Here is a 13,396-nt window from a genome sequence, read left to right as displayed (position 1 = left end):
GGCTCCATCGTTAATCAACAACTTTACGGACCTCCAAAGTAGTTTGCCTGAAACAAAACCATTGTCGTTGAAAGAATCAGACCGGGGCAACGTGTCCCCGGAGACGCCATCGAACTTCAGAACTGACACCCCCGCACGACTACGAGCCGGAGGAGAAAACCAGAACTGTCAGCCTCCAACCCCAAACCCAACACAAGATGCACCATCTTCCAGCTGTCACGTAGACAACCGTCTGCGCGTACTCCTGGATGACAAAATCTCCTTGCTCCACCATGACGTCGGAGAAAACGCCGCAGCAACGGGGACAGAGAAGAAGGAGAGACACACCTATGGAGTCGCCGCCGCCGCCTCGCCGACACCATCCATGAACCCTAACGCTGCCGATCTGAAGCATCAGCAAACACACGATGCCATCAACTCCAAGACGCCGCCGTGAAGGGCACCGCCGGTGTGAGGGTGAAGTTGAAGCAGATCTCGCTCTCACCACTCCAACAACGCGCCACGACCTACAAATCCAAACCCTAACGACAAAGCGGAAGAACGGGGTCCCTCCTCCCTCCTGCCACCGAAGCAGCAGCCGGAGGGAGAGGGGGGCAGCGCTCTCGCCGGTGAAGATCGGTGGAAGGAGATCCCTTCCCTAGTCGTCTGGCTCGTGGCGGCGGTCAGGGTAGGAAAACGTGGTTTTCTCTGCTGCGTGCAATTTGATACGTACCTTACTGCTGTTATTATATTTTATTATCAATAGATCAGAAGTTTTTGGAAAAAATATACGTATTATTGAAAATATATTTTGAATACGACTCTAATAATAATACTCCCAACTGATGAATCCGAACCGGATGTCCTCTCCTGGACGATCCCGTTGGCAGGCGCATCCTGATAAACTTGCTTGACCGTCTCCTCTTCTTCTCTTCACCGAACACACCCTAAACCTCCTCGCAAAAAGGAAGCAGCTTTCGACTTCCGCCCCCAAATTCGCTCGATCGGAAGCGACCCCGTAGAGAGCAGCAATGGCGGGGCTGTCCCTGCGGTGCGGCGACTGCGGCGTGCAGCTGAGGAGCGTGGAGGAGGCGCAGGCGCACGCCGAGGCCACCTCCCACACCAACTTCGCCGAGTCCACCGAGGCCGTCCTCAACCTCGTCTGCGCCGACTGCGGCAAGCCATGCCGCTCCCAGACCGTAAGATCTCGCCTCCCCATCTCCGCCCCCCGACGGAACCCGGCCGGATTTGGCGGTTTCGTTGATCCTGCGTGCTAGATTTACATCTCCGTCGGTGCCTGATCCGGTTCCGCCTGTCGATTCGGTGTGTGTAGGAGGTGGACCTGCACAAGAAGCGCACGGGCCACGCCGAGTTCACGGACAAGACCATGGAGGCGGCCAAGCCCATCGATCTCGAGGCGCCGCCGAAGCCGGCCTCGGAGGCCATGGATGTGGACGCGTCGGGGAGTGCGGAGCCGCAAGGTGCGGTTTCCAATCTGAGATAAGCAAAGGGTTTCGTTCATCTGTGACAGATTTCGAGTGTTGACGGTGTGTTTTGATTCTGGCAGAGTTGGTGTCCCCAGAGGTGAACAAGGAGATGCTTGGGGAACTCGAATCGATGGGCTTTTCGACTGCGCGTGCCACTAGGGCACTTCACTTCTCCGGTATGTATATAGCTATAGCCGCCGACTCCTTTGACTGTCATGTTATCGGTCGATGATGCCACTGCACATAACATTGCCTATGATAATAAGATCATTTTACTGTGGCCTTTGTCAGAATATCTCAAACATAACATTGCCTGCGATTTATTGAGAGCCATATCTTAATTTACTTCATATTCATCGAATAAAGAATAAACTTACTCAAAGTGCTGTGTCACGCTAGGATATACTATTGGTTCTGAATGGCATAAAATATCAGATTACTTAGCCAAGGAAAACCATGTAAATGAAAGAAAATATTGATAGTTTAATTATTGGATAACATACAAATGTGAACAGGGGTGATAATACTGAATAACCAACTATATCAAATTACAATCTCTTTTTATTAAACTATATAAATTTCTTAAAGATGACAGTGGCGTCAAATAACTAAATTACCTGAATGGACTAGCATAAAGTGTATAGAAATATTCTTTTACCATCTCCACTCTCCAGTCATATTTTATAGGTCCTTTTTTGATATTATCTCATGCAGCTGCAAATTAATACATAATGTTGTTCATAATTTTCCTGAACCCGTGTACTTTTACATAGGTAATAGCACCATTGAAGGCGCCATTAATTGGCTCTCTGAGCATCAGGAGGATCCGGATATTGATGAAATGCCTATGGTATGAAGTTTTTATTTTATTCTTCATTGTTTGTTAGAGTAGAGATTTGCTCATTTTGATTTCTGATGGTGCTTGGTCCCATATTTGCCAATAAGTATTATTTTGGTAGTCTTTTCATCACAGTTATATTTTAATTAATTGCAGTTAGTAGCAACTTTATTCTTTGATATGTTATCCATGCTTCTTCCAGAAGCAATGGTTAATTCATATGAATGTATGAGGGTGGTGTACTTTTCCCAAATGACATGGTTTCACCACTTTGGAATTCCATGGTTCAAGAAGTGTCTACACAATATAAGCATGCAACATTTAAGGGATTTTGTACAAAAAGCTTTAATTGGATGTGCTCACTTTATGGTGAAATGCTACTTTGAAGTAAACATTATCAGCTTAAACTATAGCTGATGCTGAATTCAACTGCCAAAGCTCCTCCACTTATTGCTGCTTCCATGTGTGCCCAACTGCCCATGCACAAGGACCAACTTGCTTGCTTGACTTAGTTTTGTCTACTGAGCATCTATTAACAGTGTTCAATGGGGCTGAATAGATGTTACTGACACTTTTGGCTAGAACAATATTTCTCTCCAGCGCATATCATCTGCAGGTTTCTTATTTAAGTTATCTTATTTCACCTCTCAGGTGCCGGCCAACACCGTGGCTAACAAGCCCTCTCTAACCGAGGAAGAGAAGAAGATTAAGGCACAGGAGCTGAGGTGCTTTTATAAACCATTCATGAATCATGGGCTGGTGGTTAAATAATTCTCTTTAGAAGTAGCAGATATTTGTCTGTTTGTAGGGCTATTTTTCGTTGTACTGAATCAATTCGTTGACATTTGGATACTTATTATGTTCTTTATTTTCTACCTTTAACTTTAATAAGTAACTATAATACACAACATAAATATGGTGCATTTATACTTTTGTGAACATGCAGTGCCCTAAGCATGCGCTTTGGGGAATGATAGCTTTAGTAGAAAAAAATTGCAGTTTTTACAGCACTGCTTTTGAAAGGTACCATTTCTCCATAATTGTGCAGAAATCTTAGAGCTTGGAATTCAGAATAAAGGGCATAGTAACATATAGTAGCCATAGGTTATGGACGATAAATTTCAGAGATAAAGAGCACTTGTCTTGAACTCAGTATGTATCTTTTTGTGGAATAATATTTTCTTCCAAGACACCTCGTACTGAGAGTATCCATCCCTCTTGTAGGGAGCGTGCTCGTAAAAAGAATGAAGAAGAAGAAAAAAGGATGGAGAGAGAAAGGGAAAAGGTATGTCAACTTTCATTTGCCCCTGTAAAAACGTCTTTTTTTACTTTCTTGATTTGTAATATATGCCTACTTATGTAGTTTAAATGTATATAAATTTGTTAATCAGAATAAACAGAGAACGACATCAGCATAACCTGTAACATATATCTCCATCTGGCTTCTTCTGGACAGATGATCATTTTTTTACTCCATTTTATAATTGTTCAATCATGCGTCTTGGACCATACAATCCAAATTGGAAGAATATTTGCTGAACAAATATGTTTACGATAGCCCTTTATGTTAATATTTCAGTACAAAAGCTTACTATGGTTTTCATTTTATATTTTATTTAACCTCTAGTCTCAAATTTGTCCGCTGATGTGTATTTGCAAGTGGAAGGAGTTTATTTTATTTTCTTGTTCATCTTCTGAATATGTTATTATGTATATCTCCAACAGATTGTTTGTTGGAGGTTTTTAGGGTAAACACATTTTCCTTTTTTCATGTTAGTCTTTACTCTGCAGTACTATCAGCAAGACAATGTTTACAAACTATACTACATTGTTTATGTGAGGTACCAAACACAAAATTTTATCCATGTTATCTCAATGCTAGTTTATGTTTCATGTGATAACATCTCATCATTTTCAAGTTACACTTTGGCTCAACATTAGAAAGTAATGGCCTTAGCATACTATTTCTTAGCATTATATCTAGTATACATTTTTTAAGTTTTTATTATTATTTTGCCTCACGGATTAGGCTTTTTTATAGGAGCGCATAAGGATTGGTAAGGAGCTTCTTGAAGCCAAAAAAATGGAGGAGTTAAATGAAAGGAAACGGTTGGTTCTTTATTTTAGTTTATTATTATTTATTTTACTAGACATATGCTGGTAATATCAAGTTTTGCTTAATTTTTCCTTGCCATCGGCAGCATCATAGAATTGAGAAGGCTTGAGAAAGAGGAGGAGAAGAGAGCCAGAGAAAAGATTCGCCAGAAACTTGAAGAGGACAAGGTTTCTTATTCATCCATCTCAATTTCAGGAATATTCATATGCTGCTAGTTTGGTTTCAGTTACTAGTATAAATTTACCTTTTGTATAGGAAAGGAATGATCTACTTTGATTTAACCTGGAGATATTCAACTGAATGCAATTTTATTTGGTTGCTAACTAGCTGTAGTCATTAAGCCTCAAACAGTTTCTCATATTATTATTCTCAGGCTGAACGTAGAAGAAAACTTGGATTGCCGGCAGAAGCCCCAGCTGCATCCAAGCCAAGTGCGCCACCGCCTGTTGAAGAGAAGAAGGTACCGTTTTTTAATCCGATTGACCTTGCCATTGTAACCTGTTGATCCAGATTTTGTGCACCTCTGTCAATTTAAACACGACATTACACTGTTTTGATCACCTAAGTTGCCTTCCCAAAAATCTAACATGTGAGATGGACAAGATTTTCTTGTACTTTTGAACCTCTCACTTCTCAGAACAAATAGAGGACTCCTCTTCCATGTGAATCCTACATTGTTTTCTGGTTGGGCAGCCTGTGATGGGCCCTCTAGAACCGTCTGAAGAGGCCAGAGTTCATTTTACCTTCAATAAGATATGTTTAATATTGGTTAATTCTTTAACTGTGGCCTTAAATTTTGCAGAGTGCATTTTTACCTGTCAGACCAGCCACAAAGGCAGAGCGGATGAGGGATTGCTTGCGAAATATCAAGCAGCAGAACAAGGTATGAACCGTAATTTTCCCATGGAAGTCACGGCATTGTCCATTAATTTGATGTGAACTATGGATCACCATATGGGAGCAGTTTGACACATACACATATAATGGCAGTTGTAACGAACATAGACATTAGTTTATGAGGTTGAGGGACCTAAGTTAAGAGTGGCAAGCTGCAGGTTTTGAAGGTCTCTAATTTCTTGTTTCTTTATGTATGTTCCCTCTGACCAAATCAAGAAGTTACTCTGACCAAATCAAGAAGTTAGATTTGTGCCATCATTTACCTAGAATAGAAGAGTTTGTGCTCCTGCTATCTTCCTAGAAGTAGCAATCATAGAAGAAAAGTAACGTGCATAATAACCCAAATATCCATTTCTTAACCCACGCTCATCTGCACCCGGTGAAAAGAAAATTGTGGTGAAAATAGGCTCAGCACAGTTGGGATCTCCTGATATTCATTGCTTTGTGTCCAGTTTCTCTTTGATGCCTGGTATGACTTGTGCAGGGTCATATTTGTCTCGAGTGTATTTGCATACTACCGGGACTATATGATATTTCTTAATATAAACCTTATATTTGTCTTGAGTGTATTCACAAACCTTAATATAAACTGTACTAGTTATATGATGCTGATTTTTACATAACTTACATATAAAATAAGTCTGGATATTATAATCAATTTGATCATACTTACCTACACGGGACTAATGTTGTGACAGGAGGAGGATGCTAAAGTAAAGAGGGCTTTTCAGACACTCCTCACCTACATCGGAAACGTGGTTAAAAATCCCGACGAGGAGAAATTCAGAAAGATCAGACTTAATAATGCTACATTCCAGGTGAATTCCCTTCTCCCTGGATTGGTAAAAACGACGCCCAAACCTGCCGAATAACCTGAGACTGATGGTATGTCTTCTGTTCCTTGCAGGAGAGAGTTGGCAGCCTTGGAGGCATAGAGTTTCTCGAGCTGTGCGGGTTTGAGAAACCGGAAGGCGAGGAGATCTTGTTTCTGGCAAGGGACAAGGTTGACAAGGCCGTCCTGAATGTCGCTGGAGCCGAGCTCAACTCTGCCATCACCAACCCTTTCTTTGGAGTCCTCTGAATCGGGAAATCCCCGTTGTATCCCCTCCTGGAAATCCGTAGTCTGAATCGGGAATGTGGCGATCAATTGTCGAATTAAACTGTAAAATAGTGCAATCTTGCTTATGAGGAATATCAGACAACACGGGGAAATTTTTACACAGGGTAACTGGTCCTATCCAAAGATCTTTCCAAAAGTCTAGGCTTCCTCTTTTTTAGTTTAACTTTACTGCCAGCAAAATAGAAGTCCTTTGCCTTGTGTAAAGACCTCCAACGTGGGGATCAGCTATATCCAGCAAAATAAAAGTAGCCTACTTATATATCACAAGAAACAAATTTCTGCTGCTTCTTCCAAGAAAAAAAAATCCGGCTTTTCAAACAGGCCGGTCAGTACGGCCCAAAACGATTTCCACGGCCCACACGCCTTGACCTCACAACAGAGACAAACGGATTTGTCTAAGAAAAACATAAACAACGGATTACCGGAAGTGTAGCATGCCCTGCATGAAGCTACTTGACGACTCAAAAATAACGACCCCTCATCAGAGAAAAAAAAGACTGAAAAGTTAACGCAAGCTAGCATCTACACTTCAAAAAAAGCGTCTACATGCTACCGGATGCCTTTTGATAGATGAAAGTCGCCTGCAACTGCATCTGTGGACGACCGGCCTAGGGAAATAAAGTGACTTTGAGAGGTAAATAAAGATCTCTGAAGCCTGCGATTGCTGTGCACGCGGCATGCACCACCGGACCCGGCCGGAGCAAGTAGAAAAGAATGGCCATTTTGGCGAGCGCCGCTGCAAAATCAAAACCAATTCTGCATTTTGCTTTTTTAGTCTGTAGGAACAATGCCGCGAGCATCTGTCCAGGTTGGTCTGAATTTTCTTTCTGTCCCGTCCCGTCAAGTGCAGGCGTCTATCTAGCTCAAGAAATTGACAGACAGACAGACAGCATGGAATTCAGATTGTGCGGATTCAGCGCTGTGGGATTGATGGGCATCTAATTCCAGAGGCTCGGGCTCCGGTAGCGGCAACAGCGCGCGCTTTCCTCAAAGCGTAGTGTTGGGACACTCGCAGAGGACGCACTAGAGGCTCAGGCTCCGGTAGCGACTGCTTTTGGAAAGCAACGTCTGATGTATGGGATATGCTTTGCCCTGACTTGGAGATAGAGACGGATGGATGCACCGAAATTTCCGCGGAATCTCCTCTGCTTTTGGACGCACTACACTACAATGTTTGAAATACATGTATGATGTATCTCTTGCTGGCTGCACATGCCGGTAGTTCCTGTTCCTACTTCCTACTATGAGACAAGTGCTTGTCTCCTCTCGCCTCTTCCATGCATGCATGCAATGCAATGCAGCCCATATGTCTAGTGTCACACGTACGTACTCCTCACGCTTTGTCTGATCCATGTGGTGACTTGTGCACGGGAGAATCGCTGTGGTGTGGTGGCATATGCCAGCAGTGGCCTGCAAGCACCCTAGCTGTTTGAGCTGGGTACGTACGTCAACTGGCCGGTATGGTGGTCGTCGTCTGAATCATGAGACACATCATCGACCGAGTGCTTGTTTATAGAGCCCATCGGTGAAAATTGAAAACCCGGTATGAGTAAGAACATCTATAGCCGGATTTTGCAAATCCGGCCCCTCAAATGCCGCAGACGCGCCCGAACGCACCCGCGGACACTGAGCGGGCAATCTTTAAATGTTGTCGTCCACATTCGTGTATCTCATATCCGGTCTCTCATATCCATACTAATGCAATATACATAAAAAGGAGGTAGATCATCACGCAAACATAGAATCAAACAGGGCAATGCACATTCCGATCACCAGAAGATCACCGACGGATGTCCAAAAGATCGCCAAGGTTCACATAATTCACATAAACAACGGACAAATTCAAACTACATACTAAAAACTAGAAACTGAAGACAGAGACGATGGGGATTCACCACATCCTCGCCGGCCCTTTGCCCTTCTGGTCACTGGCGCAGCTGTAGGCGTCGACGGCTGGTGGCGGATTGTCCGAGTCGTCAGAGGAGTAGGTGTCCGAGTCGTCGGAGCCAGTCGGAGAGGATGACGAGCCCTTTTAGTCGCCGGACCTCCCTGTCCTGTTGCTGCTTTAGCTTCGCGAGCCAAGCCGCCTCTGCCACTGCCTTCGCCACCTCACGCTCGGAATGCTCAATGGCAATCCGGAGCGCCTTGCGTTCTTCCGGCGGAGCCGCCGCGCGTCTGTCTCCGCGGTTGTAAGCGACCAACGGTAGACCCATTCGAGGAGCCGCGCGTCCTCGTCGGGCTCCGCCTGCATCCCACGGCGGCGGCGCACGGATTGCTTCGCGTCATTCCTCTCCCTTTCCCGCTGCCGCTCGCCGCGAGCGGCGCGCACCTCTGATTCTGGCGCTGCCCCCGGTCTCCACCTTGGACCGCTCCAAAGGTGATGCGGAGGGCAAGCTCATAGTCAGGATCCAGCTCGGAGTCAGAGTGGCTGCAGGAGCTCGACATTGCGCCGGATTCGATCAAAATCGCTGCGGGGAGAGGAGAGGACGGAGCGAGAGAGGAGAGTGAGTGAGCTGGGGTTTCGGAGCGATGAGCCGGATGAGGTTTTTTGTGGGACATCAGTGGGATCAGTGGTGGGCCGGCCTTGTCAGATGGACGACGTTCCCGAGCCACCCCATGTTCGTCCTATATTTGGACTGGATATGTGAGGTGCCAGTCAGCCCGGACATTTGAGACTAGTCCTGGCCATCTCAGGCCCGGCCCTGTCGGCCCACCCAGGCCCGGCCCTAAAATCCAGGGCCTAGGCCCGATGGGCTTGCCTGTGGGCCGGGCTTGGGCCTGAGTTTTGAGCCCACCAGCAGGGCCTGGACGGGCTTGGGCTTAGCATATTAGCATTTTAAGAAAGAGGCCCGGCCCATGGCCCTAAGCTCTAAGGGCTTTTCAGGGCTTTTTACCAGATGGGTCGGGCTTGGGCTTGAAAAGTAGGCCCAATGGTAGGGCCTGGGAGGGCCTGGGCCTCAGTTTTTTGTCGTGGGCTTTTTTAGGCCCCGCCCATGGCCAGATATTTTGAGACCTATTTGAGAGGACTGACTGGGTCAAAAAACATGACCGATCGGCCCGCTCGGAGGTATGAGACGGGTTTAAGGCGCGCGATGTAGATGGTCTAATTCGTTCGTCGATCCATCGTGCATCCATCTGCTGCTAGCTGGTCAGGCGGTGAGTACACCTGTTAATTCCTAGCCATCTCCCTGATGCTGGTGGGAGTCTGCCCGTAGTTGGGAGCACCGACAGAACACCGTGTATCGGTGTATGCCATTGCCACACGACACTTCACTATGTACTTCACAAGCGAAGCAGCGGACGAACCACCTTGGAGGATTAAGCCTGCATCAACCTCTTTTTTCTTTTTCTTTTTGAAACGGAAGGCTGCATCAGCTCAATTTTTCCAATTTTTCGATCCGCCTGGACTGCGCTGCGTCCAACGACGAGTCCACCGTTCGTCCATAGCCTGCTCGCTTTGCGTTTGTCTCTTCCGGTCGCATAGAATCTCTAGGGAGCGGGAGCCATGAGACGAAATGTATAGATTATTTATGGTGGTACAACAGCAGTTGGCATGCATGCATGCAGCTCTCCTCCATCGTGTGCCCACCTCTCTTCCATCGGGGCAAGAGAAGGCTTGCCCACACTAGTGTGATTTCTTCCTTTCTTGTGGATTTGGCTGCGCGCCACATCGATGGCGCGTGCCGCCAAATCGTGGGTCCGAATCATGCGACTTTTTCTCCTGTTGCATGTCACCGCTTAATCTAGTAAATCTTGGATACGCTGACTGACAGTCACGTCTTAATCTATGTATATGCTCACTTCCTTCTATGCATAGTTGCATACATGTCTTTACGTACCTATCTAGTGGTTAGTTACTTTAGTTACAAATTTAGAATTACTAGCATATGTTCGGACCCGCTCATAATAATGGCACTGTTTGGTAAAGTTGGTGAGAGCACCGGGGTTGGGATTGAGGGGGTAGTATCATCACAGGATCCTTTCCGTCTAAAAAGACGCGCACTGCGGAAGAGTAACTAACTGTTTTATAAAACTATCCATGATGAGAGAAACATCATACATATTTAGACAAAATAGATGATATGACAAGTAATAAATGAAGAAAGAGAGACATGTGGTAACATAACTATTTACTACTAGTATGAGTAACATCACACATATCAAGGCAAGATGAGTCTATAGTCTAATAAATGCAGTGTTGCATGTTACTACACATATGTTACTCTCCACTATAGAGGTAGTAACATAGAGTAGTAACAGGGCCGGTCCTGAGATTATAGGGGCCCGGGGCGAAACTCAAACTGGGGGCCCTTAATATAAACATTATATCAACAATAATTAAAAAATGTATTCATATAATGTTGCCAATAAACACTCGGTATCGGTGTCAGTACGATCTCGAGAGTAGCCTAGAATACATATATATAATGGCCCAGAAGTAGACATAGGTGTGTGTGTCTTAGAAAGGCTAAACCATGTTTAATGGTAGGTTGTGTTACAAACTATAGGAGTATATTATAGTCCTAAAAGAAATTTGCATCAAAATGTAATGTAGTTTTTGGACTAACTAATGGTAATATTGTTGTTCTAAATAGCAGTATCCTAGAAATTAAGGTAGATGAGATATGTATATGAATAACATGAAAATAGTTCTTTCGTATATTCAAAAATCTACAACCATCTTTCGGTAGTGCAGATGAACAAATTAATACTAGTTTATTTATCAACAGATAATTACTCAATTTATAACCGCATTGTACAGTTCATCTGGAAACTACTCGCCCAGATCGGTGTCCAGAGATCTTTATTCTTAATCTCTTATTCTCTTTGAGATATACTCCATGAGGAATTCATAATCAAACTGAAGAAACATATTGTTAATAATACATACTTTAGACAACCACTAGTAGAAAAATAGGCTTCCATACGCCCCCATTAGTCCCCAAAATAATCGAACCGCGACAAAAGGGGTCTTTAGTCGCGGTTCGGGAGGAGACCCGCGACCAACTATCTGGGCCCAGCGCGCTCGGTCGACAGCTGGCGGACGGGAGGGGCTTTAGTCCCGGTTGGCCTGGCCAACCGGGACTAAAGGTCCCCGAAGGCCTTTAGTCGCGGTTGGCCAGGCCAACCGGGACTAAAGGCCCATCCAGCTGGCGGACGGGAGGGGCTTTAGTCCCGGTTGGCCTGGCCAACCGGGACTAAAGGTCCCCGAAGGCCTTTAGTCGCGGTTGGCCAGGCCAACCGGGACTAAAGGCCCATCCCTATATATAGGACTCAGCTCAATTCACTTCACTCAGCTCACTTCACAATTTTCAGAAGGGGGTGGTGGGTTTGCTTTTGGTTCCTCCTATGCACACAAGGTGTTCGATGAAATGCCCGAGAGCCTGAAACAAACATGATATGAAGTGTCCGAGCCACACTTGAGCTTTCTCATTTATTTTTCCTCCGCGATCGCGGTTAGCAACTTGAACCTTTCATGTGTCATTGATAAAATATGCATGTGTGTAGTTCATTGTTTAATTTGTATTATTTCTAGCTAGTTAGTTTAACAAATGCATGATGGTTAATTATATACTTTATATAATAATAATGCAGATGAATCGGCAATGGATGTATGGTCCCCGACTCTCCGGCGAGTTCACTACGGGTTTGGAAGATTTCCTCGTAGTGGCAAATGCGAACAAGCAGCACGGTTTTATTATCTGTCCATGTGCTGTCTGTAAGAATCAGAAGGGTTACTCCTCCTCAAGAGACGTTCACATGCACTTGCTTCGGCACGGTTTCATGCCAAACTATAATTGTTGGACCAAGCATGGAGAAAGAGAGGTTAGAATGGAAGAAGATGAAGAAGGGGATGATATCGATGACAACTATCATGATCATTTCGGTGATACTTTCATGGAGGATGATGCTGAAGGTGGGGAAGGGTTAGGTGAAGGTGAAGAAGAGGCACATGATGAGCCCGCTGATGATCTTGGTCGGACCATTGCTGATGCACGGAGACGCTGCGAAACTGACAAGGATAGGGAGAATTTGGATCGCATGTTAGAGGATCACAAAAAGTCGTTGTATCCAGGATGCGATAATAGTCTGAAAAAGCTGGGCTGCACACTGGATTTGCTAAAATGGAAGGCACAGGAAGGTGTAGGTGACTCATCATTTGAAAATTTGCTGAAAATGTTGAAGAATATGTTTCCGAAGAATAACGAGTTGCCCGCCAGTACGTACGAAGCAAAGAAGGTTGTCTGCCCTCTAGGTTTAGAGGTTCTAAAGATACATGCATGCATTAACGACTGCATCCTCTACCGCGGTGAATACGAGAATTTGAATGAATGCCCTGTATGCACTGCATTGCGTTATAAGATCAGAGGCGATGACCCTGGTGACGAGTTGAGGGCGAGAAACCCAGGAAGAGGGTTCCCGCCAAGGTGATGTGGTATGCTCCTATAATACCACGGTTGAAACGTCTGTTCATGAACAAAAAGTATGCCAAGTCGTTGCGATGGCACAAAGAGGACCGTAAGTCCGACGGGGAGTTGAGACACCCCGCTGATGGAACGCAATGGAGAAAGATCGACAGAGTGTTCAAAGATTTTGCAGCTGACGCAAGGAACATAAGATTTGGTCTAAGTACTGATGGCATGAATCCTTTTGGCGAGCAGAGCTCCAGCCATAGCACCTGGCCCGTGACTCTATGCATCTACAACCTTCCTCCTTGGTTGTGCATGAAGCGGAAGTTCATTATGATGCCAGTGCTCATCCAAGGTCCAAAGCAACCCGGGAACGACATCGATGTGTACCTAAGGCCATTAGTTGATGAACTTTTACAGTTGTGGGCCAGACCTGGTGTACGTGTCTGGGATGAGCACAAAGGAGAGGAATTTGACCTACGAGCGTTGCTTTTTGTAACCATCAACGATTGGCCTGCTCTCAGTAACCTTTCGGGACAGACAAATAAG

General features: G+C 45.1%; 1 protein-coding gene across 1 annotated transcript; it reads left to right on the top strand.

Moving 5' to 3' along the window:
• The first annotated feature begins 867 nt into the window (after nt 1-867).
• Nucleotides 868-6,573, top strand: LOC123143578 (calponin homology domain-containing protein DDB_G0272472). Its single transcript, XM_044562519.1, has 12 exons — nt 868-1,178; nt 1,313-1,460; nt 1,547-1,642; nt 2,240-2,316; nt 2,956-3,029; nt 3,529-3,589; nt 4,346-4,413; nt 4,506-4,587; nt 4,794-4,880; nt 5,223-5,303; nt 6,016-6,135; nt 6,225-6,573. The coding sequence occupies exons 1-12, from the start codon at nt 1,011-1,013 to the stop codon at nt 6,396-6,398; spliced, it is 1,236 nt and encodes a 411-aa protein (XP_044418454.1). The 5' UTR covers nt 868-1,010; the 3' UTR covers nt 6,399-6,573.
• Nucleotides 6,574-13,396: the final 6,823 nt, after the last annotated feature.

This window comes from Triticum aestivum, chromosome 6D (assembly GCF_018294505.1).
Source record: "Triticum aestivum cultivar Chinese Spring chromosome 6D, IWGSC CS RefSeq v2.1, whole genome shotgun sequence".
In the NCBI taxonomy this organism is placed as follows: domain Eukaryota; kingdom Viridiplantae; phylum Streptophyta; class Magnoliopsida; order Poales; family Poaceae; genus Triticum; species Triticum aestivum.
Note: the sequence above shows the minus strand (reverse complement) of the source record. Positions and strands in the feature narration are given on the sequence as shown.

Excerpts from the sequence above, each read along its gene's own strand:
- LOC123143578 (XM_044562519.1), top strand. The coding sequence starts at position 1,011 with ATGGCGGGGCTGTCCCTGCGGTGCGGCGACTGCGGCGTGCAGCTGAGG. Across the intron at positions 1,643-2,239 it reads TAGGGCACTTCACTTCTCCG|GTAATAGCACCATTGAAGGC; the intron begins GTATGTATATAG and ends ACTTTTACATAG. Across the intron at positions 3,030-3,528 it reads ATTAAGGCACAGGAGCTGAG|GGAGCGTGCTCGTAAAAAGA; the intron begins GTGCTTTTATAA and ends TCCCTCTTGTAG.